The 16604-nt window shown below is 51.3% G+C and overlaps 2 protein-coding genes across 6 annotated transcripts in view; one reads left to right on the forward strand and one right to left on the reverse strand.

Annotated features, from left to right (window-relative positions):
• Positions 1-2771: 2771 nt before the first annotated feature.
• On the reverse strand, positions 2772-15475 carry Mvb12a (multivesicular body subunit 12A). 5 transcript variants are annotated; one of them, XM_028784790.1, is made up of 12 exons: positions 15316-15475; positions 15061-15136; positions 14067-14268; positions 11143-11367; positions 7377-7475; positions 7123-7219; positions 5251-5377; positions 4876-4995; positions 4686-4792; positions 3699-3784; positions 3157-3213; positions 2772-3026 (listed from the first exon to the last, which is right to left on the reverse strand). In XM_028784790.1, the coding sequence occupies exons 4-12, from the start codon at positions 11143-11145 to the stop codon at positions 2964-2966; spliced, it is 759 nt and encodes a 252-aa protein (XP_028640623.1). In that variant the 5' UTR covers positions 11146-11367; positions 14067-14268; positions 15061-15136; positions 15316-15475; the 3' UTR covers positions 2772-2963. The 5 variants fall into 5 exon arrangements, with proteins under 5 accessions (XP_028640623.1, XP_028640624.1, XP_028640622.1 ...); XM_028784791.1 differs by lacking the exon at positions 15061-15136; XM_028784789.1 differs by lacking the exon at positions 15316-15475 and having other exon boundaries at positions 15061-15264.
• A 21-nt stretch (positions 15476-15496) lies between these two features.
• Positions 15497-16604, forward strand: part of Bst2 (bone marrow stromal cell antigen 2) — a 4675-nt gene continuing 3567 nt past the window's right edge. The window contains exons 1-2 of the mRNA XM_028784792.1: positions 15497-15923; positions 16478-16553. Coding sequence (XP_028640625.1) covers positions 15624-15923; positions 16478-16553 — 376 coding nt within the window. The 5' untranslated portion in view covers positions 15497-15623. The remainder of the gene's footprint in view (positions 15924-16477; positions 16554-16604) is intronic.

Genomic DNA, 16604 nt, shown 5'->3' on the forward strand with positions numbered 1-16604 from the left:
TCCCTCCCTCCCTCCCTCCTTCCCTCCCTCCCTCCCTCTTTCCCTCCCTCCCTCCCTCCCTCCTGTGCTTTTCCCCTAATCCTACAGCTGTGGTCTGGAGGCAAGTGGGGGATCCCAGCTACACAGCTATGGGGGTCATCAGCCCCACTGGCTACCATTTCCCAGTACTGTGGCTATGTTGGAGTCCTCCACACCCGTTACCATGCTCTGTAAGCCCAGTGAACTCACTGGGTCACCAAGGTGGACTTTGCTAGAATGTTTTGTTGTTGGCATCCTAGCTGAGGGAATCCTTTGAACACCTTCTGGAACTCGGGGTGATTCACCTGCCTCAGCGTACTCTTCAGTAGCTAGCCAACTCTTCTGCTAGCCTACTCTTCAGTAGGGTAGCACAGCACCCGCCTTCCTGAAATATCTGCATGTGTTTGGCAGAAGTTGTAAATACTAAATGTATTCGTACCCCAAACCTCTCGCAGGCTCACGGACACTTGTGACCTCCCTGTGGGCTGGACCGAGCTGGCAGCCACTTTGTGAGCACATGTCCTATGTGCTGTTCACACAGGGCTGGCTCTCCCATGTGGGGTCTTTTTTCTTTATTTTAAAAATTATTTTATTTATTTGCTTTTTTTTAGACAAGGTCTTTCTACAAAGCCCTGGGGGGTCCTGGAACTATGTAGATCAGGCTATCCTTTAACTCACAGAGGCACCTATTCTGACTAACAAGAGCTGGGATTAAAGGTGTGTGCCACTACACTAGCCTATCTTTTTATTTTTGAGACAGGCTCTCATGTAGCACAGGCTAGCCTACTGTAGTCAAGGAGGACACTGCAATTCTGATCCTCTTGCCTCTAACTCCCAAGTGTGTATACCTTCACACTCTGCCCACTGAACATCAGGCCCTACCAGTTTGCTGTTGCCAGCCTTCCATCCTGCCCTCTGCAGTTCTAAAGCACAAAGACTCTGCAAAGGCCTCCGATGTCAGACAAAACCTGAGGGCTTGTTTCCAAAGGTGCCTCAAGCTGGCAGAGGTCTGGCTACAGATACGGGGAAAACAACAGGCCCTGCGGGTACCCACAGGCTTAGGTCTCCCCCCAGCCTGCTCAACAGCCAGGCTGCCTCAGGAGTCTGTTAATCTTGAAATCAGACAGAGAAGCACCAAGCACGGTCTTTGTTCAGAAAAAGAGAAACAACGGCAGATGGAAGGAGTAAGAACAGATGTAAGGCTGGAGGATGGCTCAGCCCTCAGGGCCGCCTCTGCTATTCTAGAGCACCCGCACCCAGTGTGCACAGCCACCTGTAACACCAGCTCCAGACCCAGTGCCTTCTTCTGGCCCTCAAGGGCTCCTGCATACATATACACATAGATATACATACACATAAAAATTAACTTCCATGCCAGGCACTGGTGGTACACGCTTTAATCCCAGCACCTAGGAGACAGAGGCTGAGTCTCAGGCCAGCCTGGTATACAGAACGAGTTACAAGACAGAGCCACACAGAGAAATCCTCTCAAAACAAAACACCAAAAACCAAAACCAAAACCAAAACCAAAATGTAATTCAAATAAAGCTCATAAAGCTCTAGCCCCTGGGCATAGGGAATGTGTCTTACATCAGGGTTTACAGATGTTCCTGCAGACAGCCTGTGTGCATGCCACTTATTCACTATTCATCAGGGTTTACAGATGTTCCTGCAGACAGCCTGTGTGCACGTCACTTGCGGCTCACAGCCCGCCTCACAAGATTGTCAAGTATACAGCTTGGTTTTTAAGTACTGCCAGTCTCCAGGGCTTGTAAGCAAAGGGAGGATCCATATTTCTGTGGGTGAACTCCACGTGTAAATTAAGATGGCTAGCGATACGGCACAACAGGGAAAGGTGCTTGCAGCCAAGCTTGACAATCTGAGTTCAAACCCCAGGACCCACATGGTGGAAGATGTTGTATGGACCCATCTAGGGAGATGTTCCCCAATTAGGGAACTACCCACAGACCAAAGCACCAACACCAACTTGGCAAACCACTGAGTCTTACTGAGGTTACTTACAGGAGTAGAAATGACTCCAAGACAGCTCTGTCTCCACTTTATATGTCACCCAGCAGAGTGACGGCTCACAGAGGGGCCTGGAGCTTACTGCACAGCGGCTGACAGCAACTCTCAGCAGTCTTTACTGCTTATACATGCTCGGGGGGCAAGGCCTAGTGCACCTAGCCAGTTTTAGGGACATCCTGAGGCGCCCCTTCCCACAAATAAAAGTTAACAGGTTCATAGCCATCCTGGATAAGTGACATGAAACCAGTTTCCAAGAAACTCCAATACTTAGAAATTAAAATAACTAGCTAAGGTCAAGGCCACAGCTCAGCTGCCCAGTGCATAGCTGGTATGTCTCAGCTCAGAGAGCGTGCCTGGCAGCGAACATTCTTAGTGTCCACACCCAGCACTGCACAAACCAAGTGTGGCAGAGCAGACCTGCAACCCCAGGAAGACCAGGGCTTTAAGAGCACCTTAGGCTAAGTACTGGGTTTTCAGCCAGCCTGGGCTACTTGAGACCCTATCTCATAAACAACATACAGGTCTTACATAGAACATGGGTTCAGTACTCAGCTCCGACGTCAGGGGACTCCTGCGACCCCAGCTCCAGGAAATTCAATGCCTTCTTCTGGCCTCCAAGAGCACCAATACACACACACACACACACACACACACACACATGCAGACACACGCATACATGTATGTAATTCAAAATATATCTTAAAAAAAGAAAACAAAAGACTCCACACAGTGGAACCCAGGTAGCATTTACTGCTGGCGCATACGCAGCCTTGAGACGCAGACTTCTGACAAAAGAAGGCCATTGCTTTGTACCACCAGGCAAGAGACCCTCTGTGCAAGCAGCCGGGCTGAGAGGCTGGGTGTCCATCAGCAATGTCTGCGAGGCAGGTGGCGGCCAGGTGGCACCTGCGGCTGGCCTATGAGACGCTGGGGGGCAGGCGTGCAGCTGCAGTCTTCTCTACCACGAAGCCATAGTTATACTGGGGAGCAGAGGGGTGGGGGCTAAAGGAGGGCCTAGGGCCTGGGGGTGGGTGCTGGGAATGACTGAGGACTGGGGGCAGACAAGGGCACGGGGTAGGGTCCCAGCACCTCACGCACCCCTGTACCTACCTCCTTCTCAATGTCTGCCAGTGATTTAATCGTCAGGTCCCCAAAGGCAGACAAGTTCTAATGGACAGAAGTGAGAATGTGAGACCGGAGTCCCACTCAACTGTAGTGTGTACACACACACATACACACACTCGCCAAGGCCTGTCTATGATGTCATAGGATAACTCCTGCTAATGTGGGACCCACGAACTGAAATTAGGTCAGGCTCAGTGGCGAGTGCCTTTACTGACTCAGCCACCTCTTCAGGCATGCCTCAACTTCCCAGATGGGGCTCAAGTAGCCCAGTCTGGCTTCAAACTCATATGAGCTTCAAACTCCCAGTTTCTGGCGCCTGAGTGTTGGGATGTCTTGAGTGCACCATCATGCCTGCCCCTAATGCTCCCAGTTTTCGGATTGGCCCCACAGATGCTAGCCCTCAGTCTAACCCACTTCCCACAGGCCTGCCCTGAGCCTCCTCGCCTCTGGTCCCCCAGTCACATCACGGCCGTCGTACCAGTCACACGGAAGCAGGAATGTCACAGCCCCAGACACTGCCGACTCACCAAAGGCCCACCGCTCTTGCCTTCGAATCTCGGGTGCAGGGTAAAGGGAACCCCATCCATGGCTGCAACGAAAGAACCCAGGAAGGCTGGGAAAGAAGAACCCAGAGGCTGTAGCCTCCCGATGTGACCCTGACCACCTAGGGAGCACAGGCTGATCTCTGTTAGAGCTGTCCTGACTGGTTGTAAAGTAACCCTGAGATCGGGCTGGTGGCTGTGGTCCCTCACAGGAGACTGGGTGGAGGTCACTGGACTCGTCTGAGAGTTGACCCCCTTCCTCCTGCTGACTTCTTCCTTAATCACACATAACCCACTCGGGTCCACAGAATGTGGAAAGCTCCCTTTAGGTGACCCATCTATGTAGCTGTGGGCTTGTCAGCCCTGTGGGATGAGATTTTCTGGTACTAAGGCTGCTTCTGGGTCCCACACAATCCTGGAACTCACCCATGAACTGCAAATCCAAGCCCTAGTTCCCTTAGGTGGCTCTCACAGCCCTGGTCTGTCAGTGGTGCCCCGTTGGTGTTAAGTGTGTTAATATCACGCATGAAAAGCATCACGCAAAACACCCTGGATTCTGCCCTGAGCACCTGCAGAGCAGGAGGTCCCAGTCGCCCCCTCCACAGCCACCAAGGGGGAAAATACAGTTTGGGGCCTTGAGAGACAGCTCAGCAGTTAAGAGCACTGGCTGCTCTTGCAGAGGACCTGGGTTCAGGTCCTACCACCCACATGGCAGCTCACAATCCTTTTAACCCGTTCCAGCGCTCCAGCGCCCTCTTTTGGCCTCCCAGGGCCATGCTCACACATGGAGCACAGACACACAGACAAAACACCCATACATATAAAATAAAAATAAATCTTACAACCAAATGCTTGGTAGGGCAAGCGAAGGAGTGGCCGCACCTCAGTCCATGTCCTCCCAGGGCACAGGCCTGGGAAGAACCCAAGACTTCACCTTCCACCCCAGATGTAGTTTCTCCACTCTGTGCTCACCTGAGATGCCATAGAGGCTGGACGCCTCGTAGATGGAGTCATTCCTCCGTAGAGTGGAAGCCCGAGAGCCCAACCTGGACAGTGTCCGTTCTGGGTGGCAGCCTTTGCTGGGGAGCAAGGGACAGTGACTTCAGTGAGGCCTGAAGTCTTCTTCCTGGCCCATCTGTCCCTGGGGGTGCCTGAGCCTCACCTGGGCTCTTTGGGTGGATCCAGTGAGAGACCTCGAATGTCCTGGCTGAGCGTGCGAGGCTTGGGCACTGGTCTTGGGGCTTTGGATTTCTTGCACCAGATGGCAAAGCCACCAATGTCCCTGGAGTAAGGGAAAGAGAGGAGGGCATCGGTGCCCTTCGCAGCCTCTCCAGGTGGCCACCGTTTGGGGGGTATTTTTCTTTTAGCATCTCACTCTCATGCTGACCACAGGGCCCATGAGATGCCATCCTCACAAGCAGAGATGCAGGAAAAATCAGGACGCAACATGGCCAGGGCAGGGGCCGGGGCAGGGGCCAGGGCAGGGGCCAGGGCAGGGGCCAGGGCCAGGGCAGGGGCTGGGGCAGGGCCCACCTACCCTACTCGCAGGTATCCAGGCACTGTCTTGGTCTTCCCACTGAGCTTTACATCACTCACGACCATGTCAGCTGTTCCCAGGGGCATCAGCTTCACACACATGCGTTTCTTCTTGGACACAGAGGCCTCTGGGAGTGGGGGCAGGGAGTAAGAAGGGAGTGGAGCACCGGGACCGGAGCACCGGAGGATGCCCACCAGTACCGCATAGGGACAACACTGTCAGGGACCACACTGGGAACTGGTTAAATCATAAATGGTATAATCGTAGTAGATTCACTAACTTTTTTGGAATCAGTGAAACAGATGGACATTTGACATAAATATTTGAAGGGGACTGTGGAATCAACAGTGGAATATCTTTTCTTTTCTTCTTCTTCTTCTTTTTTTTGTTTTTGTTTTTTGTTTTGTTTTGTTTTCAAGACAGGGTTTCTCTGTGTAGCCCTGACTGTCCTGGAACTCACTCTGTAGACCAGGCTGGCCTCGAACTCAGAAATCCGCCTGCCTCTGCCTCCCAAGTGCTAGGATTAAAGGCGTGCGCCACCACTGTCCGGCAACAGTGGAATATCTATTTTAGCACCCCAACCTCACTTTCCCTGGTCCTTTAACCCAAGGAATCACAGAACTCCTCAAAAAAAACCCCAAAAAACAAAAAAAAAAACAAAACAAAACAAAAAAAACCAACCTACGGCTGTTGTGCGGTCCATGAGGGTAGGAGGCTATTTACTATCATGGGCATATATTTGTGTTTGTGAGACAATCTCATGTAGCCCAGGCTGGCCTCAAAATCAAGCCAAGGATGACCCTGAATTCCCAATATTGCCTCAACCCCTTGAGTCTGTTGGTGTGGTGTGGTGTGGGGCCAGGCGTGGTGCACTCTGGGTGACTCAGCTAATAGCCACCCCTAGCTTTTTTCACTCTGTAGTTGATGCTGCCCTGAAATTCACCACATAGCCCAAACTGGCACTGAACTGAAAGCAATCCTCCTGCCTCAGCCTCTCAAGTGCTGGGATGAAGAACAGCAGTCCCCACACCTTGCAGATTAGAAGGGGCTGGTCATGACGGCTCATGCCCATGAATCCTAAAGGAAAGGACTGAAGCTCCAGGCCAGCCAGGGCTGCACATTGAGACCCTGTCCCCCAAACAATTAAACACCAAGTCAAGAGACAGCTGAAAAAGGAGGATAGGAGAATTTGTGTAAGCCTCCTCTGTCTGCACACTGACCTGACCCTCTGCACGGCAGCCTGCCAGCGGTCACTAAAGACACCGAGAGAACCAAGCACCATCGGGGAGGCGGGCAGCTGGGTCAGGCAGGGGAGAAGTGAGAGGGGAGGCTGAGCTATGCAGAGAGCAAGGAAAGCCAGCTCCAGGCGGACTCGCTGTGCAAGAGCCTGGAAAGGAAAAGAGAATGGCCAGGAGGACTCGTTCCGCCACAGAATCGGAGGGCAAGCAGCAGTGATCAGTGTCAGTGAGGAAGGCAGGTGGGTATGCCAAAGACACCTGGGGTTGTTGTTTGTTTAGGGGCGCGATTTCATGTAGCCCAGGCTAGTGTTAGGTGTGTCCCACTATGCTCAAATTCTTAGGAAAGGCTGGGGCAAGGTCTCACTCTGTAGCCCAGGCTGAATACTAACTCGGAGCCTCAGCCTGAGTGCTAAGACAGGTATTTGTCAATTATTTAATTTTGGAGTAGTGGGTTGAGACAAGGTCTCACTCTGTAGCCTAGGCTGGCCTTGAACTCCCCCACTATCCTCCTGCTTCAGCCTCCCGAGTTCTGCATTTACTGGTTGGGTCTCCCTACCCAGCTAGGTCCTATTCCAGATATATACCAGACAGCCGTTCCCTGTGCCTGTCGCTGTCCCATGCCCACGGATCTTACTGGTGTCCTGAGGGTCGTTGACTGTAGAGAAGCCTGACGGCAGGGGGCCCTTGTCCATCACGATCTGCATGTCCACTACCACATTGTCCTGAGGGTTCTGGGAGCACGAAAGGGGGCAGGTGGAAGGGGGCAGTCAGCGGGGATGGGGAAAGGTCAACTGTGAGAACAGTAAGGGTCGGAGAGAGTTGGAGGAGGGTCGAGGATGTCGGCGGGCAGGGCGAGGGGCAGGGCAGGCTCAGATCGCTCGTGCTCACCTCCGGGCTGCCCAGTGTGCTCAGACACAGGAAGTAGCCGGCCTTCTGGGCGAAGCCTCGGCCGAAGCTGGCAGTCGCGCCCTCCACGGTGCAGGTGATCTGCGGGTGGCACAGGTCAGCCGGCTTCATCCCCTCCCTGGTTCGTCCCCGCAACCCTTGCGCCTCCCCACTCCCACTCACCGCACTGAAACCCGGCGGCGGCGGCACCGAGGCCGACGACCAAACCAGGCTGGCAAGCGGCGCCGAGTCAGTCCCGGGATCCATCCTCCCTGGGAGTTCAGAAGGTAGCTAACACCCTCGGAGGGCCGGGAACCTCGGACTACAACTCCCAGAACACCGTCGAACGTGCGACGCAAAGCAGCTGTACGCATGCGCAGGCCCTGCTGACCACTCCAAAGTAACCGTAGAAACCCGCCCTCTGGACGCTTGAAAGACGTTTGCGGAAAAAGGATTAGAACTCCCGCCCCGAATCACTACCCAGGGCGCTGGAGAGGGCGTTCAGCTTCCGGACGGGACTACACTCCCCAGAATGCCGTGCGGCATCACCCTCGGACTCCTGCCTTTGCAAGGAAATTTAAATATTCTGGAGAGGAGGCTAGGTAATTATAGCCTGTTATTTCAAGAACTTCAAGAAGCACATTCCAGATGGTGAAAAAAACATACGAGACAGTTTCTGACAACCAGTCTAATTAAGTCAATTAAAACTACACGAGTCTTTTAATAATAACCGCACATAGAGTAGCCAAAGTTCAGGGGTACAGCATTTTTGAAAGCAAACCACATAAGAACCACAATTGTATTAGCATCAGGATCTTGGTGTAACCTTGTAACATCTGTCTTTTTTGCAGAGATTGGCAGTATTTTCCAGACACAGGACAATTATTTATGATTTACACTTCCTCTAGTTAATTTAATTTTAGGTTTTAGCTTGCACAAGATATTGTGGTTAATACATCTGGACATGGTCAAGGTCACGGACAGCCCCATGACTGTTGCCAAGGCAGGTGTGGCTATTAATGGGTGGGAGGACTGAGAGTGTCTAGACAGGCACAAAACAGTCAGAACAAGATCGTGATACCTAAATCACTTCAACAGGCACGAATTTGAGGTCCACCTGGGCTACAAAATACCCTTTTTTAAACAAACAGACTACAAACAAAACCCCAACAAAACAAAAAATACTTTAAATATTGGCGAAAAAGGAAATAAACCAAAATAGAAAAAAATAGAGGAGAAAGAAGAAGTTTGAAACACTTTCAGTTCTAGGATTTTGACCAAAGAAATCATTGTGGCTATGCAGCTGTTGACTTAAATAACAAATAATATAGACCTGATAGCCAGTTCACAAGCAAATTATGGGGTTTTATTGTTGTTTTGGTTATTTCTGTTTGGTTGGTTGGTTGATTTTTGAGGCAGGGTCTCTCAGGTAGTCCTGGATATCCTAGAACTCACTATGCAGACCAGCTAGCCTGCAACTCACAGAGATCTACCTGCCTCTGTAAGCTTTGTGGTTCTTTTAGAGGAAGGGACTGTGCTGGACCTGAAAGTCTTAATTCTGAGACACACAGTGCTCAGAGACACGGAGACCCGAGATTGATGCAATCAACAAGAGGAAGCTTTTCTTTTTTTTTGGTTTTTCGAGACAGGGTTTCTCTGTGTAGCCCTGGCTGTCCTGGAACTCACTCTATAGACCAGGCTGGCCTCGAACTCAGAAATCTACCTGCCTCTGCCTCCCAAGTGCTGGGATTAAAGGCGTGTGCCACCACTGCCCGGCAGGAAGAGGAATCTTTATTCCAACATGTCAGGGTCACTTCACTCTTGCACGAGGAAGGACCCTGAATTTCTGAAGCACACACTTTTTATACTTTAGCATAGGCAGACTTTAGCAACAGCAAAACTTGTTTAAACCTAATTGGACACTTTGCTTAGCCTTTAAACTTACTGGCCACACTCACTCAGGCAGTGATTTCCGGTGGGCTATGTTTATCCAGGGCTGTGAAGGACACAGTTGGTTACTAATCAGTACATTCTGCAGGTTTTCTCTGGATTGTTTTTTTAACCCTCTCCCTGCTATCAGGAACAACCTGACCATCGGGGTGGTTGTGTCTCTAAATGCCCTTTCTGGTCCCTTGGTTGTTATGGCGACTTTGTCAGGGTGGTCTCACAACCGTTTTTTCTACCGGCCTGCACATGGACTGCGGAGCTTCTCATACACGATGCGGACGCTCTCTCCAGGCTCTGACCCTCACCCTGGTATATGTTTTCATTTATGTATTTGTTACTATTTTTAACATTTGTTTTATTGATTCTTGTGAATTTCACATCACGCACCCCAATCCTGTGGTTCCTCGTTTCACCTTGCCCCACAGTTTGGATGTGAAAATGTCTCTTGGGCAGAGATGCTAGACTCCATTTACCCTGCACTGCCGTAGGGTTCTGGGTTCAAGGGAAGCGGTAATACACTGCTCTGGGTGGGACAGAGGGGGCCCTCAGGCCTGCAGGGAGCTCTGACTGGAGATTCTCACACTCCTGGACATCCAGATGCAACTGGAAGTCATGGAGAAACAAAGAATGGAGAATTGGGGTCTCACTGGCCAAAGTCCTTCGCTTAGTTGTCTGGGAGCACAGGGGCCTTCCGTGGGAGACTTAGAGGACTGCAGCTCTGTAGACAAAGGCCTTCTCCATGCTCCCCATGGAGGTTCTTGATGAAAGAGGCAGTCCTTGGTTCCACACTGTTGATTGATTTCTCATCATGGAAAATGGATGCATACCACCTCCTCAGGGAGGACCAGAGATTAAATACCTGTTGCAGGAAGGGATGTCCAGGAAGGGAAACTTATTGGCTAAACACTTGAGGTCTATCTAGATCCCTCATTAGCATGGAAAACTCTGTTCTCATCTACAGAACCACAGCTTGCGTTACCGATGTGAGAAGTGTGGCATGTATTCCAGGCCAGGAATCTGGTAGGGATCAGGGAGCCGCCTACCATCTTAGGTGAGTGCCTGGGTGGCGCAGACTCTGAACTTGCTCAACCTTACCAACTTCCCTGTCACGGTTACAGTCCCACAACCCCCACTCATCTCCCCATCTTGTCATACCTGCCCTCCACCCTTGCAACCTTTCCACTAAAAGAAAATAAAAGCTAAAAACAAACATCTCCCTGTGGAAACTGCAGTGTGTCACAGTGTGTCTGTCACACAGTGTACCCTCTTGTCCACACTTCTTTGCTTTTAATCATTTGTTGCAAGAAGTCATTAGTCTGGTTCGAGGCCTCTGGCATCTGAACTTATCAGTCCTGGGTCCTCACCAGGACTCCTCAGACCTCCTGTTGTTGCCCTGTGAGTGACATGAAGATCCTGTGGCATTGGATCTATGCTCCACCAGTTCATTGATGGGGTAGGTGTTGGGGTGGGCCAACTCAAAGCCCTGGGCCTGGGCCTGGGAACTATCTGAGCTGGTCAGCCTTCCAAGTCTCCTGCACCCTCACCACCAGGGTGAGCGCTCCTGCACTCATACCCTCAGGAATCAGCTCACTATTGCCCCCTACCACTAAGGCCAGTTCTACTATGCAGCCCAGAAGTGGGAGAAGGGCCCACTCTAGAATGCTGCGGCCGCAAGGGGTGGGGTCAGCTCAGCATAGCACTTAGACAACAATATGGTCACGGGCAGCAGCCCAAACCAAGGGGATCCTTATGGGTTTTAGTGGTAACATGAGCCACAGATCCAGGCCAGACTGCGTGGCCTTCAGCAGCAGCATGGACTCACCATGGCCTTAGGTGGTGGGGCTGGCTACTCACACCAGGCTGTTCCTTTCCACTCTCTTGTTTCTAGCTCTGCTTCTCTCTCTCTCTCTCTCTCTCTCCAACTCTCCGCCACACACTTGTTTGTCACTGTGGCTCCTTACAGCCAGGCCACGTCCTGGGCAGGCTTCTGGGTGTCTTCCGGCCAACCTCACTGGCATGGCGGTGAGCAGGTCTCTGTATTTGTTACCTTTTGAAAAGTTTGTTTTGTTTATTTTGGGGCTAGAGAGACGGCTCAGTGGTTAAGAGCACTGCCTGTTCTTCCAGAGGACCCAGGTTCAATTCCCAGCATCTATATGAGAGTTCCAAGGGATCCTAGACCCTCTTCTGGCCTCCACAGGCACTTGCACATACATGCGACACAGGCAAACTTACAGGCAAAATAGTCAACCACATGAAATAAAATAAATAAACCTAAAGCAAATTCAAGTGTATTCTCTGTGTGTGTGTGCACATAGCATGCCTTCTGTCCTACTACCTATAGGTTCTGGAGACGGAGCCCAAGTCATCAAGTTTAGTTGTTATTGTGGGGTATCCACCAGAGAAGACTGCTCAGGCATGGTTTAAGCCAATAGAATGCCTTTATTAGCCGACTACACTGACTGCACTGGGTGTTTGGGATCCTAGCATAGCCCTGAGCTTTTCTCAGGATGAGCTTTTAATCATAAGACCACGTCCTGGGTTGACATACTTCAGTTAACAAGAACAGTTAGTCAGAATTTAAATTATAAAAGCCAAAAATCGCAGGGCGGTGGTGGTGCATGCCTTTAATCCCAGCACTTGGGAGGCAGAGGCAGGTGGATTTCTGAGTTTGACAACAGACTGGTCTACAGAGTGGGTTCCAGGACAGCCAGAGATATACAGAGAAACCCTGTCTCGAAAAATCAAAATAAATACATAATAAATAAAAATAAATAAATAAATAAATAAATAAATAAGCCAAAAAGCAAGATTAGCACATTCAGAGGTTTTCCCAGAAGTCTGGACTCTGGTGGATCAGCCCTTTGTTTTCATTTTGGGCAGGTGGTGCTGTGTATGTGCTGAGTTTAACAGACCAAATGGTACTTCCATCATGGAGTCACTTGTGCTAGGGTCTGGAAGTCACTGCAGTGGCAAGCTCCTTTCCCCTCGGAGCTATTTCAACAATGCCTCTTTCTTTTTTCATATAGTGCTTCAGTATGTATCAGAGGCTGGCCCTGAACTCCAGATCCTCCTCTGTTAGCTTCCTAAGCAGCTGGGATTGAGGCAGGACAGAAAGAGAAAATCTTAGAGACAGGAAGAGAGAGGAACCCCTAACCCAGGAGGCTCTCCCACTCCAGACTGTTACCTGCCATTTTCTAGGACTCTGACCAGGATCCCCAGCCACTGGGAAATCCTGTGCTAACCCTGACCAGCCCCAGCAGCTCCTGTGTCACCTCATTAGCTCAGAACCCCATCCAAGCCTCCTCCCAAGCTAACTCACATACCCCTCTTATCAAAAGAGAGAGAATGGGGGCCGCAGAGGTGGCTCCGTGGTAAAGAGCCTAAACTGCTTTAGCAGAAAACCTGAGTTTGCTTCCTGGAAACCAGCTCCAGGGATCCAACGCCCTCTTCTGGCCTTCACAGGCACGTTCTCCCGTGCCTAACCCACAGGCAGACATACATAAAATCTAGCCGGGCAGTGGTGGCAGACACCTTTAATCCCAGCATTTAGGAGACAGATCAGGAGGATGTGTGAGTTCAAGGCCAGCCTGGTCTACAGAGTGAGTTTCAGGGCAGTCAAAAGTGCACAGAAAAACCCTGCCTCTAAACCCAAAAATGAGTAAGTATAAAAAATAAGAATAAATATTTTTAAAATACAGAAGCAATCAGGGCATGGTGGCCCACACCTTTAATCCCAGCACTTGGGAAGCAGAAGCACATGGATCTCTTTGAGTTGAAGGCTAGCCTGGTCTACATACTGGCCAGAGCTACATATTGAGACCTGTATCAAAAACAGATCTATTGAAGAAAAACAAATGTCCCTTCATCCTGAGTGTTGGCATTTAGTCTAGGCTCCACCCCACAGTTGCCTGGCAACAGCCAGGTATGCCTGACTCACTATAAAAGAGGCTGCTTGCCCCTCCTCTCTTCTCTCCTCCTCTTGATCTTGCTCCATTACTCTCTTTCTCCTCTCTCCCCATTCCCCTCCCCCCATCTCTCCACCTGCTCATGGCCAACCTCTCTTCCTCCCTCTCTCTCTCTCTCTCTCTCTCTCTCTCTCTCTCTCTCTCTCCCTCCCTCCCTCCCTCCCTCCCTCCCTCCCTTTCTGTATCTACTACCCCCTCAACTCCCCTCCCCATACCCTGAATAAACTCTATTTTATACTGTAACATCCTGTGGCTGGCCCCTCAGGGGAAGGGACGCCTCAGCATGGGCCCGCCTAGGCACTCCTCCCCCACACCATACCACGCTCCCACCAAACATGTCCCTAGATTCTTTTTCTTTTTATAAAATACAACACTGTGTTCATTACGCAAGCTCGTCTTCACAAGGACAGAAAACGTAATCTCTCATACGCTAGTGCTGACTTTGGCCACACAGTTTCAGTCCTAAAGAGAAAGAACCCTTGACTGAATGTGGTCTGCCCTGCATGTCCTCAGTAAAGTCTACAAAGCCACCCAGGGCCCCCAAAACTGATCATTTCCCCCACCATAGAAACAAGTATTCAATTGAAGCTCAGTGGCACACACCTATCGACCGTCTTTTAGGAAGGTGAGGCAGGACTATTGACACAAATTCCAGGGAAGCCTGGGCTACATAGGTAGCAGGAAGGAGAAAGCAAGTGTCATGGCGAAAGCAGACACATGACGATGCTGACCTGCTGACTGTCAGTGACCCTCTCATCTCCCCAGGGATTTATAGACTCACCTGAACATTGTCAGCCTAGAATTCTGACCACGTATGTGTGAGCCTCAAAGGACAGGTCACTTCAGAGAGCCAGGGCCATAGGAGATGTATGCTGGTAAATGTGTCACATAGCTGGCCAGAGAGCCACTCTATGGCCACTACTGGGACACCGCTGGCTTGACACACAACTCTGGCTGCTGCTGGGTCACGGTTGCCTACAAGGCTGGAAAGATGGTTCCCCCAGTAAATAAGCTTTGAAGGGTCTCAAGGGTCACAGCCCCTCATTGCAGGGCAACTAAATAAGACCTCTTGGGAGGTGGTGGAGGATTACGCCCCCCTTACTCTGTAGAGGCTGGGCAGCCATCAAAGGGGCTTCCAGGTAGAGAGGCGCTGGTCTACTGCTTCAGGTACCCCCATCAGAGCCCCACCCTTGGCTCCACAGGTGACAAATATTTGGAAATGACCCATAGAGTCAAATTTGGGTTGTAATCAGGGCATGGCTGAAAAATCTCCTGGAAAAGTATGCAACTGTCTTCTGGAACTACCAGTCTGCTGTCGTGCCTGTTAAATTCTGCCTCCCTTGGACAGACAGGAAGTCCCTTCCAACCCCCACAGAAGGGCCTCTCTTCTAGTGTCTCCTTTGGGGTTTGGTTTTGGTTTGGAGGTGTGTGTTTAGGCAGGCTCTCATGTACCCAGCTGTCCTTGAATTCCTGTCCTTCTATTCCTCCTGAGTGCTGCGACGGCAGGTGTGCTCCACTACTCCAGAATCCTCTCTGGCGTTGCTGTACGTCCTGAATGGTACCCACCATCTTTCCTCAAAACCCTATGCTAACTCCAGGTCATGCTTCATGTCACTTTTGCCCAGAGCCGAGTCAGGCCCTCTCTGAATGCCTGTTGCTCACTGAAACACTCCTTTATTGCTCCATTCACGGGGAGCTTGCTGTCCCTGATGACGGGTGTTCCCTCCCACCAGGATGCTCCTGATGGGAGGACAAGAGCTGAGAGGCTCACTTACCTTGCCTGGTCATGCTCGGTTTCCTGCCCGCCGCACTGCGGACACTATTCACAAACTCTCAATAGCTCCCATGATCCTTTCGTGAATCAAGGAGATACAAAAGTCACCATGGAGAACCCTGACCTCAAACCTTGGCCTTTGTTTTGGCCTTCAGCCCACAACTGAACCTTGTCGTTTTAGTTCCCCTATCAGGAGACCAAACCGACAACCGCTATGGACAGCCACCGTTCAAACGAGTCCCAAGCCCACACGCACCAGACACTTGGTAACTGGCCAGCGAAGGCCAAGAATTTGAGTTGAGTTCCAGAAGTTTCTCTTGCTTCCAGGGGCATTCCACAGCAGCTTCCCCTCACAAGGCCAAGATAAAACCCTCCTCTTTCAGGAAAATGAAACTGAAAGGCTGCAGTTCCTCCAATTCCAAGTAGCAACCCCGCTGCTCTAGGATTGCCTGGGACTCCAGAAGTTGCTGTTTGCTAGAAGCAGTGGGGGCGCGGTTATGCTAATGAGGGCGTGGTCTGGAAAGGGTTTCTGAGCCCTCTGAAGCTCTAGGATCGACGCACCACATGGCACCCTCTTTCTACCACTATCTGCCCGTGTCCATGGACCAGATTGGCGAGAAGCAAGGATGGGGCAGCTGCCGGCGGTGGCTGGTGGCCGCGATCTTGGCGGTCCTGATCGGGGCTGTCTTAGTCACCCTGACTATATACTTTGGCGTCACAGGGCACAGCGAGGCCAGCAACGACCGGCTGCGGGCGCAGGATGAGTGCCGCAACACCACGCACCTGTTGCAGCGCCAGCTCACCCGCGCCCAGGACAGCCTGCTGCAGGCCGAGACTCAGGCAGACTCCTGCAACCGGACGGTGGTAAGGCTGGAAACTGCCCCTTCCTATGCCCCAAGTGACTCGGGGCCAAGCAAGTCCCCCGCCACCCTGAAGGCCAGCCCACTAAGGATGGTGAAATCCCGGGAGACCTTAGAACTCTCTACAGCTCGGCAATCCGGGGCCTCAGTATCTCCCTTGTCCAAAAAGTCACTCTGTAGACCAGGCTGGCCTAAAATGCTGCCTTTCCAGTGCTGAGATTAAAGGCGTGCGACACCACAGCTAGCAAATTATTGAAACTTTTATGTCTCTGAGATACCTTGTCTGGGAAGGCCCGTTCTGCTGTGTGTTTGAGCAAGAGAATATCTAGAACTTTCTAATAGGGGTTATCTATGAAGAGTTTTCAAACTCCCGTGTGGGCGCTTAAAACTGCTATTTTGGAGATTACGCGTTGGTAGGACTGGGTGGATACGGAGAGCGTTAGAGGGGGACCTAAAAGGGGCTTTGCTTGAGTAGAAGGTCTCAGATGACTCGGCCTGGGCCTTTTCTAGGGGCCAGAACAATAGCCAACCCATGTTTCTGATGCTTTTCTGACTCAGGTGACCCTTCAGGATTCCCTGGAGAAGAAGGTGTCTCAGGCCCTGGAACAGCAGGCCCGAATCAGGGAGCTTGAGAGTGAGAAGGGGTGGGGTGGGGGATTGGAGAGGGTAGGGGAAGGGGTGGGGT

The sequence above is a fragment of the Grammomys surdaster genome, unplaced genomic scaffold (genome assembly GCF_004785775.1).
Source record: "Grammomys surdaster isolate TR1022 unplaced genomic scaffold, NIH_TR_1.0 124836, whole genome shotgun sequence".
NCBI lineage: Eukaryota > Metazoa > Chordata > Mammalia > Rodentia > Muridae > Grammomys > Grammomys surdaster.

What these genes read in the sequence shown, in the direction of transcription:
- Mvb12a (XM_028784787.1), bottom strand. Translation starts at nt 7,640, where the DNA reads ATGGATCCCGGGACTGACTCGGCGCCGCTTGCCAGCCTGGTTTGGTCG. An exon ending in GCACACTGGGCAGCCCGGAG is followed by an intron (nt 7,220 to 7,376) that starts GTGAGCACGAGC and finishes TCGTGCTCCCAG; the next exon opens with AACCCTCAGGACAATGTGGT. An exon ending in CAGCCTCTATGGCATCTCAG is followed by an intron (nt 3,785 to 4,685) that starts GTGAGCACAGAG and finishes CTTCTTTCCCAG; the next exon opens with CCTTCCTGGGTTCTTTCGTT.